At 39.7% G+C, this 17,549-nt stretch overlaps 1 protein-coding gene across 3 annotated transcripts in view; it reads left to right on the forward strand.

The window, feature by feature from the left end:
• Positions 1-17,549, forward strand: part of CAP2 (cyclase associated actin cytoskeleton regulatory protein 2) — a 68,679-nt gene that overhangs the window by 44,642 nt on the left and 6,488 nt on the right. For all 3 annotated transcript variants that reach the window (XM_026799815.2, XM_005481748.4, XM_074543357.1), the window contains 5 exons: positions 1,340-1,483; positions 1,690-1,775; positions 3,486-3,591; positions 15,661-15,850; positions 16,684-16,859. In XM_026799815.2, coding sequence (XP_026655616.1) covers positions 1,340-1,483; positions 1,690-1,775; positions 3,486-3,591; positions 15,661-15,850; positions 16,684-16,859 — 702 coding nt within the window. The remainder of the gene's footprint in view (positions 1-1,339; positions 1,484-1,689; positions 1,776-3,485; positions 3,592-15,660; positions 15,851-16,683; positions 16,860-17,549) is intronic.

Below are 17,549 nucleotides of genomic sequence, written 5' to 3' on the forward strand. Positions count from 1 at the left end.
AGATCAAGCAGGACATGTGTGCCCATCATTTTTTGTGTGTCATGGCAGCATTAGTCCTCAAGATCATGAGGATTAGTGGTCTCTGGCAAGCACATCACAAATAGTCCTGGAAAAGGTGACAAAAAATGCAGAATTCTGCTGCAATCCTGAGTGGTTTCCAAGTGAAGCGCCAGGGAGGATCAGAATGGTGCCCTGCCTTTGGTGGGACATTGTATGGGTTTGGGGAGCATACTTTTGCAATGTTATAGGGTTGCAAGGTACAGCAGTTGTTTTGCCTGTAAACTGATGACTCCATGTCCCTCAATCTGCTGTCTTCTGAGTGGAAGAATTTTCCCCAGTGAATTAGTGCCCTAAATTAGTTTTTCTGAGACACTGGACCAGTGTGATTAACATTCACTTTACACAGGAAAGAGTTTGGATAGCTTCTGCATTCATTTTGCTTTTCTCTTTGCTCCAGACACTATTCCTTCCACTCAGCAGTCATTCCCATGGATACCATTCATTTCTGATTTACCCAGGAGAACTTCCCCAAACCATGGCTTGCAGGCAGCAATTTCCCATGAAATCCTCCTGCATTGCTTGCAGCCAAAACATTAAAATGTACCAAGAAGGACAGGTAAAACTGATCTTGCCTACAGTGTCTTACTTTCTCAGTCTTGTTGCCAGATAATAACAGGCAACTAACAAGTAGTTTGTGTTTCTTGGGAAAAACAACTTGGTTAATAACATGAAAAACTCAAGAATCTGAAGAAGTTCAAGGGATATCAGATGAAAATGACAGTCATTCTGCTGACTCTGAGCTATGGGGTTGATATGGGTCTTAATCTGGGCAGCATGTGAAAATGCTGCCAGTGCTGAGAACAGTTTTTGCTACAACACATTATTAATACTTAATGTCTGTGCATTTTATCGCTGCAACTGTAGGAGGGTAATTAAACTGTTGCTGTAATTTATGATGACCTTTCTTTATGGACGTAAATCAGAAGGCAAGGAGGACAATATTAACTACATGGTGCTTTTGGACCACCCACTGTTAACATCAGTCCCTCTCCTCTCCTCTCCTCTCCTCTCCTCTCCTCTCCTCTCCTCTCCTCTCCTCTCCTCTCCTCTCCTCTCCTCTCCTCTCCTCTCCTCTCCTCTCCTCTCCTCTCCTCTCCTCTCCTCTCCTCTCCTCTCCTCTCCTCTCCTCTCCTCTCCTCTCCTCTCCTCTCCTCTCCTCTCCTCTCCTCTCCTCTCCTCTCCTCTCCTCTCCTCTCCTCTCCTCTCCTCTCCTCTCCTCTCCTCTCCTCTCCTCTCCTCTCCTCTCCTCTCCTCTCCTCTCCTCTCCTCTCTTTTGCAGAATGAGGTGGCAGTGCTTCTCAAGCCAATATCAGAGAAGATTCAGGAAATCCAGAACTTCAGGGAAAGGAACAGAGGAAGTAAAATGTTCAACCACCTGTCAGCTGTCAGTGAGAGCATCCCTGCCCTTGGGTGGATAACAGTGGTGAGTGACACATGGTATGGCTGGGAGGGCTGTTAAGAAGCTTCTGGATGGTGCAGCCCAGGATAGTTCCAAATCATGCAGTGCTCTGCAGTCTCTACTACACCCAAGAAGGTAATAAACCTAGTGTGTCAGGGGAGGTGTCTGACTAATGTTTTACTTCCTTTCTCCTTCTGTTGTTTCCTGCTACCATGGGGTGATGGTCCTAGTCTCCTAAACCAGGCCCTTATGTCAAGGAGATGAATGATGCTGCTACCTTTTATACTAACAGGGTATTAAAGGACTACAAGAACAGGTATGTTACCAAGCTCCAGTGTGGACTAGCCAGAGAACAGAGCATTAACCATACCAGTAGGGTTCACAGTGCTATCATGGGAAGTGTTTTGTAAACTAAAAAGCATTTGATGAAACCTTCTTGCAGTAGCATAGTTTCCCCTCCTCACCTCTGACCTGCAGCATGCTGCAGTGAGAATGGCAGCAGTGTTAGCAGTGCTGGTTTTCACCCTCTGCGCATTTTAAGATTAGTTTTAATTTTTCTGGCATTCCAGCATCATGAGCTTATATGCAAATGCAATGTGTGGCTAGCTGGCTGCTGTGCATCCTCCTCTCATTTGTGCTCTCATACTGTTGCTGTTCTTGCTCTTGGCTTGAAAATGTGTATTAGGTGGTAGATATATACAGATTCAAATTCCATAGCTCTTGATTTGATTTTTCTCTGCACCACTTCACTATTCTTAAAGAGCACAAGGAATTCACAAAAAAAGTTCCATGAATGATATCTGTGAACTGATGGAGAAAGAGAAAAAAATTCAGGTCCTTCTTTGAAAAGTCATGTATAAATCCTGCTGACTTGATGCTTTTGAAGGCCAGATTTTGTGTTTTGATTTTCATATCCCAGTGAAGAAAGGTATTTGCTATTGAATTTTTCCTCATTAGTGAGGAAAAGGTTTTAAGTATTAAAACCTTTCACATGTATTTATGTTTCTTGAATATGTATAAATATAAATGATATGCTATATATAGTATGTTATTTTATATATATTATATGTTATATCTTATTCCTAAAGCCTGAGTTTACCTGCTGAAGGTAGTAACTGATGCTTGGGTAACTGATGATTTTTACAACATAGTATCAGTGTTTACACTTGAGAAAAAAAATGTCTTGTGTAATGGTATAAATGGAGTACATTATTTAGGTATTTAATTCTTCCTTTAATGAGGAATTATTTCCCTGTTTTTCACTGAATCAAACCACAATGTCTTCCAAAGTATGGAAGGCTTTCCCTTGACTTCAGTAGGCTTTGGATTAAACCTGTTGACCCAGGTCCTCTGCATAATTAAGGATAAAATTCCAAAGGAAATAAATAGAAGGTAGACACACAAATCCTTGTAAGCAATCACTGTTCACTAATAATTTGTTATAACTATGGACTTCATCTTACAAGCAGCTTTTCTCTTCATTATTTACTGGTTTCATTTATGAGTCCCATTGAAGGACTAACGACAAAGATTCTAAAGCCAACTTTGACTTGTACTTTAAAAATTCTTCATGTATAAATATTTTAGTCTGAGGACTGTAACATGACCCAGTATTGCCCTGGCCACATTTGAACATGGCAGCCAGAATATCTTACAGAGTCCATGGGTATTTAGTTTTCTAAAGTTCAGCACCCTGAAATTATGTCTGGGTACCTGCTGTAAGGCTCAATGTGCCTTTAGTGCTTTTTCAGTTGACTTTGAGCCTGAGAAGAATGGTGACACACACTTCTAGCAGGAAGCACTCTCCGCTGGAGGCATCCTTTGCTCTTGTTTGTCCTCTAGAAGGATCTAGAAGCTTTCCAATGTAGTAGCTTCAGTCTTTGCAGCACTGGGCTGGTTGTCTGCCTGCTAACTGATTTGTCCATGGCTTTTAGCCAGTCATTGGGTTTACCTGCTTTAAGCAAGAGCAGCGCTGCTCTCTGATTTTAAATGCATTCACAGATAAATATTGCCTCTGTTTTTACAGTGACACACGCCATGTTGATTGGGTGAAGTCATATCTGAACATCTGGTCTGAGCTTCAAGCTTATATCAAAGAGCATCACACCACAGGTCTCACCTGGAGTAAAACTGTAAGTACTCTTTCTTCAAGAAGAACCATAAAAAGCCAGTAGCCTTCCAGTCTTTGTCTTCTAATGTGGGTCATTAGCTGAGGAAAAATAAATATCTATGCCAGGAACGGAAGTCATGGTCCATGGATTTCCCAACCAAGCCAATAAATGTTTGAGATAAATGGTGGAGATGTTCAGGCCATTATGGTACATGTTTGGAGGAAGAGAAAATAATTACTTGGGATTAGTATAGCCATAACCCTCAGCTGCAGATGGTAAAGAGAGACAGACACAGTTCTCCATGCCTGTAGAAGGTATGCAAAACATTGAAGGATGTGTCAGACCAAAGGAAAGGGAGGGAGCATGTCATGGAAAGAAGGATGGTGGGAAGAATCTGAACAAAGAGAGAGATTTAATAACAGGGAAGACAAAGACAAGGGATACATAATTTTGTAGATAAATAGCTTTATAAAACTATTATTTTAGATATATAAAAATAGCTTCTGGAAACAGAGAGAGTAAATATAACTGCATACCTAATTATTTATGCTCCTTATATAACCTGCTTCTGTGTGTTACATGTGAGATGGTAGCAATGAATATTTTTCTCTAAGAGAAGTATAAACATGGAAAATTAATTTTATGTTTGGTATAAATGTAAGAGTTTATGTCTACCATCTACATTGATACAGTGTTCTATTTTACTTTAATAATGTGCTTGTGTTTATCATCTCATTAGGAGAACTGCTAAATACATTAAAAATGTAATCATCCTGCTCTTTACTGATACCATCTCCTAAACCTCCCATATACTTGCACATGCAGTCTTTCACACCAAATTTATAATTTTTTAGGTGTACACAAATATCATTATTTTTAATTTTAATATTCAGAGGACTAATACAGGTCACCATTTAGTTCTCAAAACAAACAGTTTTAAGAACTTGGGAACATAGGGAAGTGAAGTAGAACTTTCAGATTAATGGCCTTCCAATCCAAACCATTCTGTGATTCTATGAAGTGTAGCTTAACATGGAATAAGAGCTGCAACACCCTTCCTGTGAAGACAGGCTGAGAGAGATGAGATTCTTTCAGCCTGGAGAAAAGAAGGCTTCATAGAGACCTTTTTGCAAGATTGCAATATATAAAGTGGGCTTGTGAGAAAGACTGGGAAAGACATCACCAAGGCTTGTAATGACAGGACAGAGGGCAATAGTTTTAAATTGAAAGATTAAATATAAGGAAGAAATTTTTTATTTTGAGGGTGATGAAACACTGGAACAGGTTGCCCAGAGAAGCTGCAGATGCCCCATCCTTGGAAGTGTTCAAGGCCAGGTTGGGTGGGACTCTGATCAACGTGGTCTATGAAAAGTGTCCCTGCCCATGGCAGGGGGTTGGAACTGGATGATCTTCAAGGTCCCTTCCAGCCAAACATTCCCCTGATTCTGTGGTACCTGGAAACGTTGTTTTCTCTCTCCCTCAATGGAGGTTATAACCATGTAAGAGAATGTAGGTTACTTGTGCTCAGCAACAGGCTGCAGCTTTCTCTTCATAGCCTTCATGAGGCATTGTACAAGGCCTTTCAGTTCTCAAGTATTTGAGTGCAGGTTCAAACATGGGAGAGAACTCTTATCTGCATGTACATCTTAGTCTGAAGCAATGCAAAAATGTTTGAACAGGATAAATTAGAAGACTGTAATTATTAGCTACTTTGTAAGTTTCTATAGTAAAAAATGTAAATATTAAGCATGATTCCTTTATTTAGTACAGAATTTCACACTTGGTACATCCTATTCTTTTATGATCTGTGAATGTGAGAAGATCTAATGATTTATAAATTATTACTACATAAGGAAAAGGAATTGTAGTACCCCATTAGCTGAATTAGCCTGAGAATCTGGGATATAATTCATTCTGTTAATACAGAAAAAGAATAATCTTCACCTTTAATAGAACTTCACTGATACAGAGATAGTGTTGTAAGGTGAAGGCTTGTTACGTCCATTTGGTCAAACAGGAGGAGCTCTCAGTGCTGGTGAGTACTGGTTGTCTTACTCAGAAGGGTAGCTGTTGAAGATTATGTTTGACTGGTCCTAAAACCAGTACCTCAGCCATTGTGTCGTTATATTTCTCTGTCTTCAGCTGTCCAAGAAATTGCTGAAATCTAGGTGTGACTTGTTTATTTATATTAAGCATCGTTTCCTGCCAACAGTGCTCATTCCATCATGAGTGATAAGCCCATCACTGCATGTGAAGTACTGATTTCACTTCACTTTGGATATCACTCATATCTGGAAGTTGTCTTGGAAGTATGCTTCATTTAAATTATCCTTTATGTGATACAAGTCTCAAAGATTAAATTGCAGACTCATTTTTATGGATGTATATATTTTTTTAAGTTTTACTAAATGTGTGTGTAAGAAAATTAGAATTCAGTAAGTTAGCAGGTTGTTTAAATCACTTAAATGTTATTTAAATATTTCTATGAAGCTTGGTAACAAATACATTCCAGAAAGTAATGAGCTGCTCAAGTGATAATTTCATTTTTTTTTATACATTTTAAAGTGTTGAATGGAAGTCACAGATTCACATTGTGTGAAGTTAAGCATAAAGGTCTGCAGAAGCAGGGTCTAGACAAAAAATGTGATATATAAAAAGGCTGTAGATATATTCCAGACACAGTTGTTAATCATTGCACACAGCAGCTTCCACTTACATGCATAAAAGGAAAAAAGGAAAAAGCATTAGTTTGGCAAGGCGTTAACAAAGTGGAACGTTTATAAGAGGCAGACATTGGTGTAAAAAAGGTATTTTATTATAGAGGGGGAGAGAAAGAGAGAAATGTCTTGGGGTATGTAAGTACAGATTTCAAAGTGTATTATACCAATAATTTACCCTTCATATTTGTAGAAGTCAACAAAGCAATGCATGAAGTTTCTATAAAAAGCTCTTAAGTAGCACATTTGGATATTTCTAACAAGAGTGAAGAGTCAGGAAGAATATTAACCACTTCTTCTCTCCCAGCTGTACTGTCAGTGCTTGAACTCCAACCAAACCACAGGAGCATAAGCCTAGATCAGAGGATTTCCTATGCTTGGGTTTCCAAAAAGGGGACAGGATTTTTGAGTTGGTGCTTGGCCCACTAAGCTATACTGTGGTGTGCACATTTGTGTGCATGTGAGATCCCAAAGCTGTGCCATTTCCAGCTCCCCCTACCCTTCCATCAAGCTGCACAGGGCAGCTGCAGCCAGCCTTGGAAGAGATCACTAGTACACACAGGAAAGTGTTCCTGGCTCTGGCAGCAGGCACACAGGCAGGCACTTCAGAGGAAAGAGAAAAAAAAGTCTTAATAAATTAGAAGACAGACACAAAAACTGGTGCAAAGGGTTGAAATAATGTTCAAGCAGTCACTTCTGACAATAACACTTATCTCTATCTGCTTTATAAAAAGTTTGTGATAAAAACAGATGTTCATGGATTTTTGGATCTAACACAGTTCTGTCTTACTTTGGTTGTGCCAAGTTGTGTGACAATATTTTACTTGTTAAGGGCACTCTATTGAAATGTGTGACTATGTGAGGAGAAAGCCAAGGAAATAGTGAAGGATGTGGTGTATTCAAGAATACACATAGAAGGAAATAGTGTGCATCTGAACCTGTTTTGCTCCTCGTGTGGAGTGGTGGTACAGAACCAGACTGGACTGTGTAAATTGGCATTTCAAGGCATGATGGATATGGTTAGTATATTTGATGGTACTGTGCTCACAGAACAAAAGTACATATCTCATGTATGTTTGTGAGCAGGATTGTCCCAGAGAGTAAAAAGTTCCATGTATTTTCAACATAATCTGAAATAGTAATTTTCATTCATTGATTGTGCCTATGGCAGAGAAAATATGCTTGCCAGTGCAAGTCAGATGGATCTACAGTATTTCCTTAAAAGTGTAATTTTGTAGTTCGTTATCTTGGATGTAAAGTGTCCTTCTGCCTCCTACACCCTGTGCTGAGTGGCCATTCACTATACTCACTACATCTCAATTGAGCTATCTTGACAATGGGGACAATAAGCAATTACCAGCCTAATGGAGATTTGTTTTAATTTGCTACCAGATATGACATTCTTAGATGTCAGTGAGTCTTTGGAAAAAGCTGTTGTTACAGTGAAATAAATTTTAAGTGCCCAGGGTAGCATTTTACCTATGCAGTAATTGTCATTTTTGCTTGCTACAGCTTTCTGTTTTTAACAAGCAATCCACAGCTGTAATAGTGACCTGTCCTTTTTCACTTCTTTCTGATAAAGAGCAAGTGCCTTTTTTTCTCTTTTTTTTTTTTCTTCAGAAGGGATTCTGGTGAAGCATGCCTCTTTCTACCCTCCACTTCTTTTTGGTTATGCAAATAAATGAACAGCTGTAATATAAGCTCACAAGAATGCCTAATGAAAAGTTTGTTTGCTACAAGACCTGCATGAGTAATCTGGGGGAAGTGAATCTTCTGCTCCGATTTCTGTAGGTTAACCTTGCAGCAAGAAAACAACCAGTAATAATAAGAGACTGCTGTAGTTTTCCATGTATCAAATAAGAGTTAAGATGCAAATCTTGCTCAAAGATAATTGTCTTGAATGTTTCAGTTGCAGGTGGATCTGTACTTAACATTTTGTTCTTTGTATACAATAGTAATTTAGGATAGATTTTACCAGCAGAATACAGAATTTCACTCAAGTGATAAGTGAAATCCTCTCCCCCTTTACAAATCAAAACAACTTAGGATGAAGTCTGCACATCTTTAAAAGCAGTTGAGATTTATTTAAATCCTGTTACCATTGAAGCCAGTATCTTCAAGTCTTTTTTTCCCCCCTGAAATAGCGTTTTTAAAAACATTTATTACTCCTTAGATAATACTCTAAAAACATTCTTTAAAAGCTGAAAATCTCCACAAGCTCCACACCAAGAAGTACCATCATAATTCCTACATTAGCCTTATTGAGTGCAATTATCCTAGTCTCAGTGTAGACTTGGGCATTTTATTCTAGTCTAAAATAATTACCTCCAGACATTTTCTTATAAATTGGCCCTGCCTTTCTCCTGTTCTATCAAAACATTTTCCTGTAATACATCATCTCTGTACATATTGATGTGAACAAGCTGCAGAAGACCAACTTCTGCAGGCAAAAGCCTCCTATTATCTGTCCAGTATCTCTTCTGTGCTGTGTTTAGTTTGACCTACTTATCAAGCAGCCATCGTCTGAGCCACTTCACTAAAGCTAAAGGTCAAAACTGTAGTGCCAAATTCCAGCCATAGCCAGGACTGCAATCCCAGAGGCCTTATTCAGATAGAAGGAAGGGCAGCACGGATATACCAATTTAGATGCCTGTATCTCGGAGAAGACGTAGACATTTCCACAGCGCTCAGTTTTTCTCAGTAATAGCCTTTTCTCTCCTTTTCTGTATACCTTCCATTCCTTTCTCCACCCTTCCCCTTCCCTATTCCCTTATATTTTTTTTGTTGAAAAAATTGCATCCCTTAGGTGCAAGTGTTTCTTTCTCAGACAATAGGCAGTGTTCTGGTTTTTGGTACAGGGTCAATTAAAAAACTGGCTATCCTGGCACCTCTACAATAGTTCTCTCTTTGGTGGAGACTGCCTCAATCACATCCCTGTCCCTTTGAAAGAAAGTATTTTTACTCTCTTATTCCAGCAGTGGGTGAAAATATTTGTCTTTACTGTATATCAGTTGTATTCTCTAACTTGGACCAAGCACCATTCAGACATGTTAAGGGAAAACCTGGGCAAGGCCTGCAGCCTAGTTCCAGTGGAAAAGGGAAAGGAAATACAAAATTGAAAGTGTGCAAGAGAGAAAAGGAAAGGTATATCTCTTAAAACTTCACTATCTTGCTAAAAAGATTGGTCTTTTTTTTAACCAAATTTTTCTATAGTAAAAGATGGTTGATGCCTGTTGGAGCACATTACGTGTTGGCAATTACATTATCATACAGTTCTCAAATGATTTAGAAAGAGCATGGCTGTATAAAACATTTCTGGTTGGGTAACTCTGAAGATGTAAGCATCATTTTAAATCCTGAACAGGTGATGAACGGCAAAAGTATATTACAGGGGGCTGCAAAGCTTGAAAACTCTGCAGATAAATAATTCTGCTGAGACTCAGTAACAAGGAAAGAACGGAGCCGGGTTTTTGTTGCTTTGTGTTTTAACTGACAACGATTACAGGCCCTGCAAGTCAGCTGTTTCATCCAGTAAATTGCAGCTCTCTGGGCAGCATAACTCCTTGCAGACAGGTGGCTTAAACAGAGTAGGTAATAGAACTGTTGTGCTAAGCTACTTTTACACAAAAAAACACCTTAACAAGAGCTCTGTGCCTCTGAGTCACAGTCCACCTGTTCCCAGAGGTTGATATGTGATATTTTGAGCTTCACAATTCTTGTCTTTGGCTGTGCATATGTATGAAAAGAACAATACAGAATGCTGTAATCATTTTAGGTGTGAAACTAGGATTACTATAAAGGGGCAGAAAACAGCTATATTCTTCCTTTTTGGGGGGGGGGGGGGAGGGAAGAATGTATTCCCCATTACGATTCCTGTTTGTCTGCTGCCATGAAAAAGAAGGCTTTTCAATAAATTAAGGGAGGGATTTCATGACCTCTCTCTAAGCCACCTGTTGCTTCAGCTGCAAATAGATACTTACCTCTTAATAGGAATGACCAACAAAATAGGTACTGTATATCATACACATGCATGTATCATTTCTTTAAATGCATTATATAGATACTTATAATCTTCTGGCTCAGAGTAAAATCAACCATTGCAGCTACAAGAAATGCATTGTGTCAGATGCTCCCCAGCAGGTTCCCAGCACAAGAACTTTGTTGCCCTCAGTGTCCATGCTGCACTGTGTCAGCCAAGAGCTGGATAAACACAGAGGAACACTGTGGGTGTTTGTACAGGGTCTGGCACGTAAGCCCCTCATATCCCCAGAGATAGGAGCGTCTAACTGGGGCTCCTTGCTGCTGCACTTCTACAAATATAGTAACAGTGACATGGAAGGCTAACCCAGGGAGCTGTTCAGCAAGAATAGCTCAGGAAATAGTAACATCTGAGATAAGACATAAAAAGAAATTCTTACTGTCTCTCGGTAGCTGGGCTCAGACCTGAAGACACGTCAGACTGCATATGGCCACTGAAAATTAGTGACAGTATGGCATCCAGAGCACTTGTGTTATATCTGAACAGCGTTTTATTTCTCTAACAAGATTGGCTTTGCCCTGTGCTCCGGGGGAAGGAAGCCTTTAGGAGAAATGTGCTTAACAGGGCCTAGCTTCTCAAACGGCTTCACTCAGCTCTGCTGTAATTTCAAGGGAATTAAATGAGAATTTCAACCAGGCAGCTATCTCAACATAAACAATCATTTATCTCTTCCAGCAAGGCAGTTAGGTGAGAAAAAGAAATGTACCTCACCCTTCTGCCAGTTGTACAAGATGAAGGTAGAGATATAACATACTTTGAGGTTGTACCACAGTCCTGCAAACCCTGCACAGTGAAATTTATCAGACCCAGCAATATCAGCAGCATCAGACACTGTTGCTAAAGGAAGCTTCTCTGCCACAGTCAATGGGAGGCCCTTGGGCCTCTCTGCAGATGGCTTGGGGCTATCCAGCAAGGAGCAAACCCTGACCCATTCCTGTCACCCCATTTAGAGCATGGGTGGAAGCTGAAGACAGCCCTGGGGGAAATTTCTGAAATGTTTTATCCCCTACAGAGCTCTTAGTACATGGCCACAGGGCCTGCATCTCCTGTTCCTGATAGGACCTTACTCAGGGAATTACATTTTCCTCTGTTTCAAAAAGCTCCAGGAGCACATTTCAAAGTACTCAAGTTCACTATGATGCAAAGCTACCAGGTTAAAAGTTACACCTTACTTTTGTGTTATATTTTCACACAGTAAGGATGACTCTATCTGTTGTCCCCTGCTAATTGTCACTAGGGGCATATTTGTAAATGATGGAAAAATGACCGCACAGACTAACATGTTAATAGGAGCAGTCAGCAATCAGTGTAACTTGACGTGGTGTCTGCAGACAGCACAGCACTGAGAGCAGCAGCTGTTGCCTAGGCAAACAGCTGAAATAAAAGAGGAAGAAAGGCAGCCTGCAAACAACCGCCTTCACTGGTCCAAATGGCTCCTAATACTTTTTATGTAAAGACACACTGTTGTTAACATCTGCGTGAAGTTAATCTGAAGAGTTGTTTGCAAATAGCAAAGCTGCTAAGCACCTGCTGCTTTAGGATAGATGAACTTTTGTGGGCATGTAACATGCTATTTTATTCCCAGCAGCTCTCACAAACGCCACCCTATACAGAACAGAAATGAATGGACTTTGTGAAGGGAACTTCTGTTGGAATTGGATAGGACTATACACAAGTATTACCAGATACCAGGACAGTTTAAGAGCCTGGTTCAGAAGTATCCTAGAGCCTGAAGGGTGTAAGTTGTCTTAGAAGAGGAACTAAGGAAAGCAAAGTAATTGTCGGTGACTGAGGTTGGTAACTTGGAGCTTCATTTATTAATAGATGTCAAAATTAATTTTAAAAAAAATCCTGGAACTACTTCACTTGGCTGATTTTTAAGTTGCCCTTTACATCAGTGTGACGAGTGCAGCACAGGTTCCATCTTCCTGGCATGCAGAGAATGCAAAAAGTGAAATGTGTATTCTGCATTTCCAGTTACATTTTGTGCTTTCTGCCCCCTTCTGAGAGTTTCCCTGAGCCACTTTCCCACAAAGAATTTCACCTCATTTGAATTTTTATTTGATTTCAGTTAGGTACTTTAAAATGGCAAGGAAAAGAAGACTGTAGCCAGAGTTAGACTGTACCCTTCTTCCCAGCAGGTCTGTGCACCTTCTCATTAGTGAGACTTGTCTGTCTTTTCCATGCCATTTTATTTCAATGGGAGATTGTCCTACTGGAGTCCATGTTGTAAGATGGAGATCTACAGTGGAGCAGTTAAACCATATACTTTGGAGACCTTTCTTCCCTGTGATTTCTCTTTCAATTTTGCCTGGCCTAATTTACGATTGAAATTGTTTGCAGTTTCCAGAATGGCCCTATATGTTGAAAATAGCATGCTACAATATCAGTTAGCTTGTGTAGCTGTAACTCAGGTCTTAAACTAGACAAGATTTGCCATGCAGGAGAAAAGCTAACAACCAGAGTTCAGTCTGTCTTTTTTTTCTATGACTGCACAAAATAAAGGAGTGGGAAGGGTGACAGAACCTCAGGTGTCTTTACCTTGTGATAGCTTTTGTATTCTTAATTAGATCTAACTCAAAATCTTTTGTGCTCAGTGGAGATAACCACTGACTTTGGTGGAGGGACCAGGCTTGTACAGGAAAGTAGAGGCAGATGAACAGCATGAGTGCAATGAATACATTTTTTTCTTACTTTTGAAATCCACTTAAAAGGACTAGAATGTCTTAGCTGCTCAGGTCAAGAATTGAGATTTTTGAGTAGACTTGTTTTTTCATCAGTACTCCACGATAAGGAAAAAAGCTCCTAGTTTCCCAGTTTCTTTCCTACCTCGTCTGTTCCTTGAAAATAAATATAACAATCTCCAGTCATACAAAACCATGTCAAAACTTAACTAATGTGTTTAAAATCCTTCATCTGTACTTTGACAAGGAAGTTCTTTCAGAGTTCTGAGACAGAGATGACCTCCTTCCATAGATAAACCCTCCTGAGTTTTGGTTCTGTCTCATTACATGGATATTCCCATACTTCAGTTGCCATTTGGGAAACTGCCTTTGATACACTACTCAGCAGAATTATTTCAGCCCAGAGTGTCTTGCACTGGTCTTTAATGGCACTTGAAGCAAAGACACTGCCAGAGTGACCTACCACTCTGTGTTACATGCAGAATACACAGAGAGCTTCCAGAAATTTTTTCTCTAATGCACCTTTGCAGCCTTTGCACAATTTAGATCGTGTAAATTCTTAGTGGATATGTGAGTCTTACACAAGTTTCTGGAAAATTACAGCACTGTACTGGTAGGCAGGTGGAAGCAGGAGGTATTTTTGAGAAATCAGATGTCAGTCTGGAATTTGGCAAGCGAATTTTCATCTCAGACTAAAAGTTATTAGCCATTACCACTACTGCTATTAATTGCCTTTCGTAAAGTCTACATAATTCATAACTGCATGTTCACACTGTGAATGGTGAGTGCCATTTCTGAGTATCTGAGTGTTTTAAAAAGCCCTGCAAATGCAAGGTTCATAATTCTGGATAACCAGGGTGTAGTGGATTCAGTTGCTATGGTTGCAGGCAACAGAAGGGGAAGATCTGTATTGCACCTCAGGCAGCAATAACTGATTGTACCACTAAATCCACTTACATTCTTTTTTTTTTTAATTACAATAATTCATAGTTTTGCTGACTCTGCTGCAGGTAAGTTCACTGGCATTAGCAGAGGCAGGGAACAGGCACTATAAACTGAGGGCCCAGTGAAGAAGTTGTCCCCAGCCTAAGACACTGACCTGTAATAAGGAAGTATGTAAGCAGAAGCTCTGAGCTAAATGTATTCATGCAACACTTGAATGTCTCCAAAAGCAGTAGACTTTAGTTCCAGTATATCTTGACAATAAATTATGATTGGTTCCAAAAGGACATTCTTCTCATTTGTTTACATTTGATCAAAAAGATTTACTAACAAGAAGAGAGCTTATCCCCTTAGGAGATCTTGGACTTTTGTTTTTAAAGTGTATCTGAAGAGTACATTAAAAAGGAGTATGTGGACCTCAACCCTTTTCCTGTTATCAATTTGGGATTACAGACCAGAACAAGTTTTACTTTTTAAAAAATAGCTGTAGTTTCCACTCCCATGAGATGCATGAATCAGATCAATGCTTTGCTGTTTCAGTTTAGTGGACAGCAGAAAGAGTAGTACCATAAAGGGTTAAAAATATCCTCAGAGGCCAGCTAAGCAATATCTGTTTCCAGGATGGATTACCAGGGGCACACTAACAACCTGTATCTCTTAACAAAGGCAGCCAGTTAGAGGAGCTGTGACTCCCTAAGTTGCTGTAATTTTCCCATTGTATCTGCCCACTTGTTAATATTTGCTGCTGCAATGCACAGTATCTCTGTCGCTACCTGAACTCATCAGAACCAATCTAATTTTCTCAATAGTTCTTTTAGAAGTTCTCTCTGTGCTGCAGAGAGGTAGGATCAGAGTGACACTCAGTGGCAGGATAGTAAAAGTGATTCTCAGATTGTCTCCAACATTTATTATTAACATGTTACAGCATTCTTATAAGATTTTAGTCAGATAATTACTGGTATTTATGTCTTTTTGATAAAATTCTATGTAAGAATTGTAATTCAGACCAAAATATGTACTTTTGATTATGCAAAATTAAAGAAAGATTTAGTTACTTTGCCAAGGCCCCCTTCACTCCTAACTTGTGTGCTGTGATCTCCTGCAACTGAAAAAAAAAGAAAAAAGAATGTAAGAAATTGAACTAAGAACTCAAAAATTGAATTTCAGAATCAAGATACTTAAATCAACATAGTTTTACATTCCGTGGTATTTGAATCTTTACAGATAACTTGAACAGTTCCAAGAATAACATTTTACATCTTGCATACAATTTATCATGTTCCCTATGTATAACTGACAGTTCATGAACCTCTCCGTTATTTGTGTTGTACCAAAACATCATCTTTATATGGAAAAGGGAGATATTTTCCTTTTTGCGTAAGTAAACACTGAAATAAATTATGGAATAGTTACTGTTAAAGGTTTTTAACATCAGCCCTTAGAAGTGTTTAAGACAAATATTTTAGGTAGAGTCGTTCTGCAGTAAGGGTAGAGTGTGGGCTGTCAGTCTTTCTAGCTGTGCTTGCGCAGGTGCAGGGAAGGATTCATAGGCTTGTATTCGATTATGAAGCCAGAAATTCTCCTGAGCCTGTGGCTTTCTAGAGTCACTCGAACCTGCAGCATTCAAGGATGTTAATAAATAAGAGCTGTTGTGATACAATGTTCCTTGAAACACCGTGTGTAAAATAATTCCCTCTGTCTCCAACAGGGTCCTGTTGCATCCTCCATGTCCATGCGATCTGTTCTAACCAGCGGCTCCGGCCTTTCCCCGCCACCTCCTCCCCCGCCGCCCCCGGGACCGCCCCCCATCTTCGATACGGAAACTGCCAAGGACGAAGGAACCGCATCCCGCTCAGCCCTCTTTGCACAGCTCAACCAGGGCGAGGCAATTACCAAAGGTCAGGAGACAAGAAATCGAATTGTGATCCAGCAGTCAAACTACATCAAGAGCTGTTACATCTTTCACAGCATTTCACAGCTTTCACAGCATTTTTAAGTTACATTCTGGCAGCTCAGATCCTTCTGAGGCTTGCAGTGGTTCGATGGAGAAGGCTGCTCCAAAACCTCCTTTAGAAGCCCTAGCCACCCAATAAGTTCAGTATACCTGACATTCACACCATTTAGAGGTATCTTTTAATTTTAAGGCAGCCAAGCTGGATATCTTCAGCCCCCAGTAGCCGGTCAGCCTCTTAAGTTGCAATTGCAATAAAGTTTTATCTCTCTTCCTGACTCATATTGAGTGTACAAACCTGTGTCAAAATGTCTTACATGTCAGGTGAAATAAAGCTTTTTGTATTAATATTGGACAGCTGTAATTTAAGTATATATCTGTGAATTTAAATACATATGATTGATATATTTGCATTTAATGCTGCAGGGATAGATCAAATATTGTCATAAATTAGAAAAAGAAACTCTGATGGAAAAACATGATACAACAAGCTCTCAGAGCTTGCTACAGACAGAGAGGGACCTAGAAGACATTGTGGAATTTTCTGTTGAAGATACTAAGAGCCCATCCATAGTAGAAGAGTTTTTATATGATCTGCTAAAAGTATGTCAGCAATTGCACTTCAGGTTGTTATCCAGGTAAACCTTGAGGAAATTTTTTTAAAAGGTAATTTCAGAGAATAACCCAACTACAAACAAACTTCTCATGCTTCAATATGAGCACTTTAAGGATTGGAAAATAGACTCTCTTTCACAAGCACCCTTTCTTTTTGGTTTTTAGGGCTTCGGCATGTCTCTGATGACCAGAAGACTCACAAGAACCCCAACCTACGTGCCCAAGGTCCACCTGTTCGTTCTCCAACAAAAAACCATACTCCCAGTCCTACCTCTCCCAAGAATTCTCCACAGCAGAACCATCCCCCTGTTTTGGAGCTAGAGGGAAAGAAGTGGAGAGTGGTGAGTTCCAGTCACACCTCTGAATTGCAACTTGCACATTGCAAACCAGGAGGAGCACTGAAATATCTTGTCTGTCATTCACATGCAACAAAACAAAGTTGCAACTAAAAATGGCTGAGTCCTCCATTTCTCTGCATTTGCTACACTTCAGCTTTTACTGTTCTGTAGGATTTTTAAGTTATTCATTTGTCTCTGAGAATCACTTATTAATTCATCTCACTGGAGAACATCAGAATCGGCATATAAGTTCCTTATAAAATCAGACAATGCCCCAGAAACAAGCCCATTAGAGAACACCAGTTAAAATCTCTTCTTGCAGGCCATTCCTGTGAATGAGAGAGAACAGTCATCACAGTTTCCCTAGCCAGTGGAATTATACATTTATATTTCATTGCCCATTCCATGCAAGCATGTCTTCCGTGCTTAAAGTAGAGGAGTGTTTTCCTTTTGCCCAATCTACAGATGGAAGGAGGAGATTTGTTTTAAGTTTGGGTGTTAATTTATGTAGGCATATACCAAAGAATCGATGAATGAAAATTGATGTGACTGTGTTGGTTAAGAAAGAGCAGAAAGAACATGCAGTTTAGTCATGCAGAAGGTTATATACACAGTCAGTGTATATTACAGTGGAGCCCAGTTTGCATAAGGAGCAGTCACTATTTGCCTGTGGTATGTTGTTATGGTTCTACT

The sequence above is a fragment of the Zonotrichia albicollis genome, chromosome 1 (genome assembly GCF_047830755.1).
Source record: "Zonotrichia albicollis isolate bZonAlb1 chromosome 1, bZonAlb1.hap1, whole genome shotgun sequence".
In the NCBI taxonomy this organism is placed as follows: domain Eukaryota; kingdom Metazoa; phylum Chordata; class Aves; order Passeriformes; family Passerellidae; genus Zonotrichia; species Zonotrichia albicollis.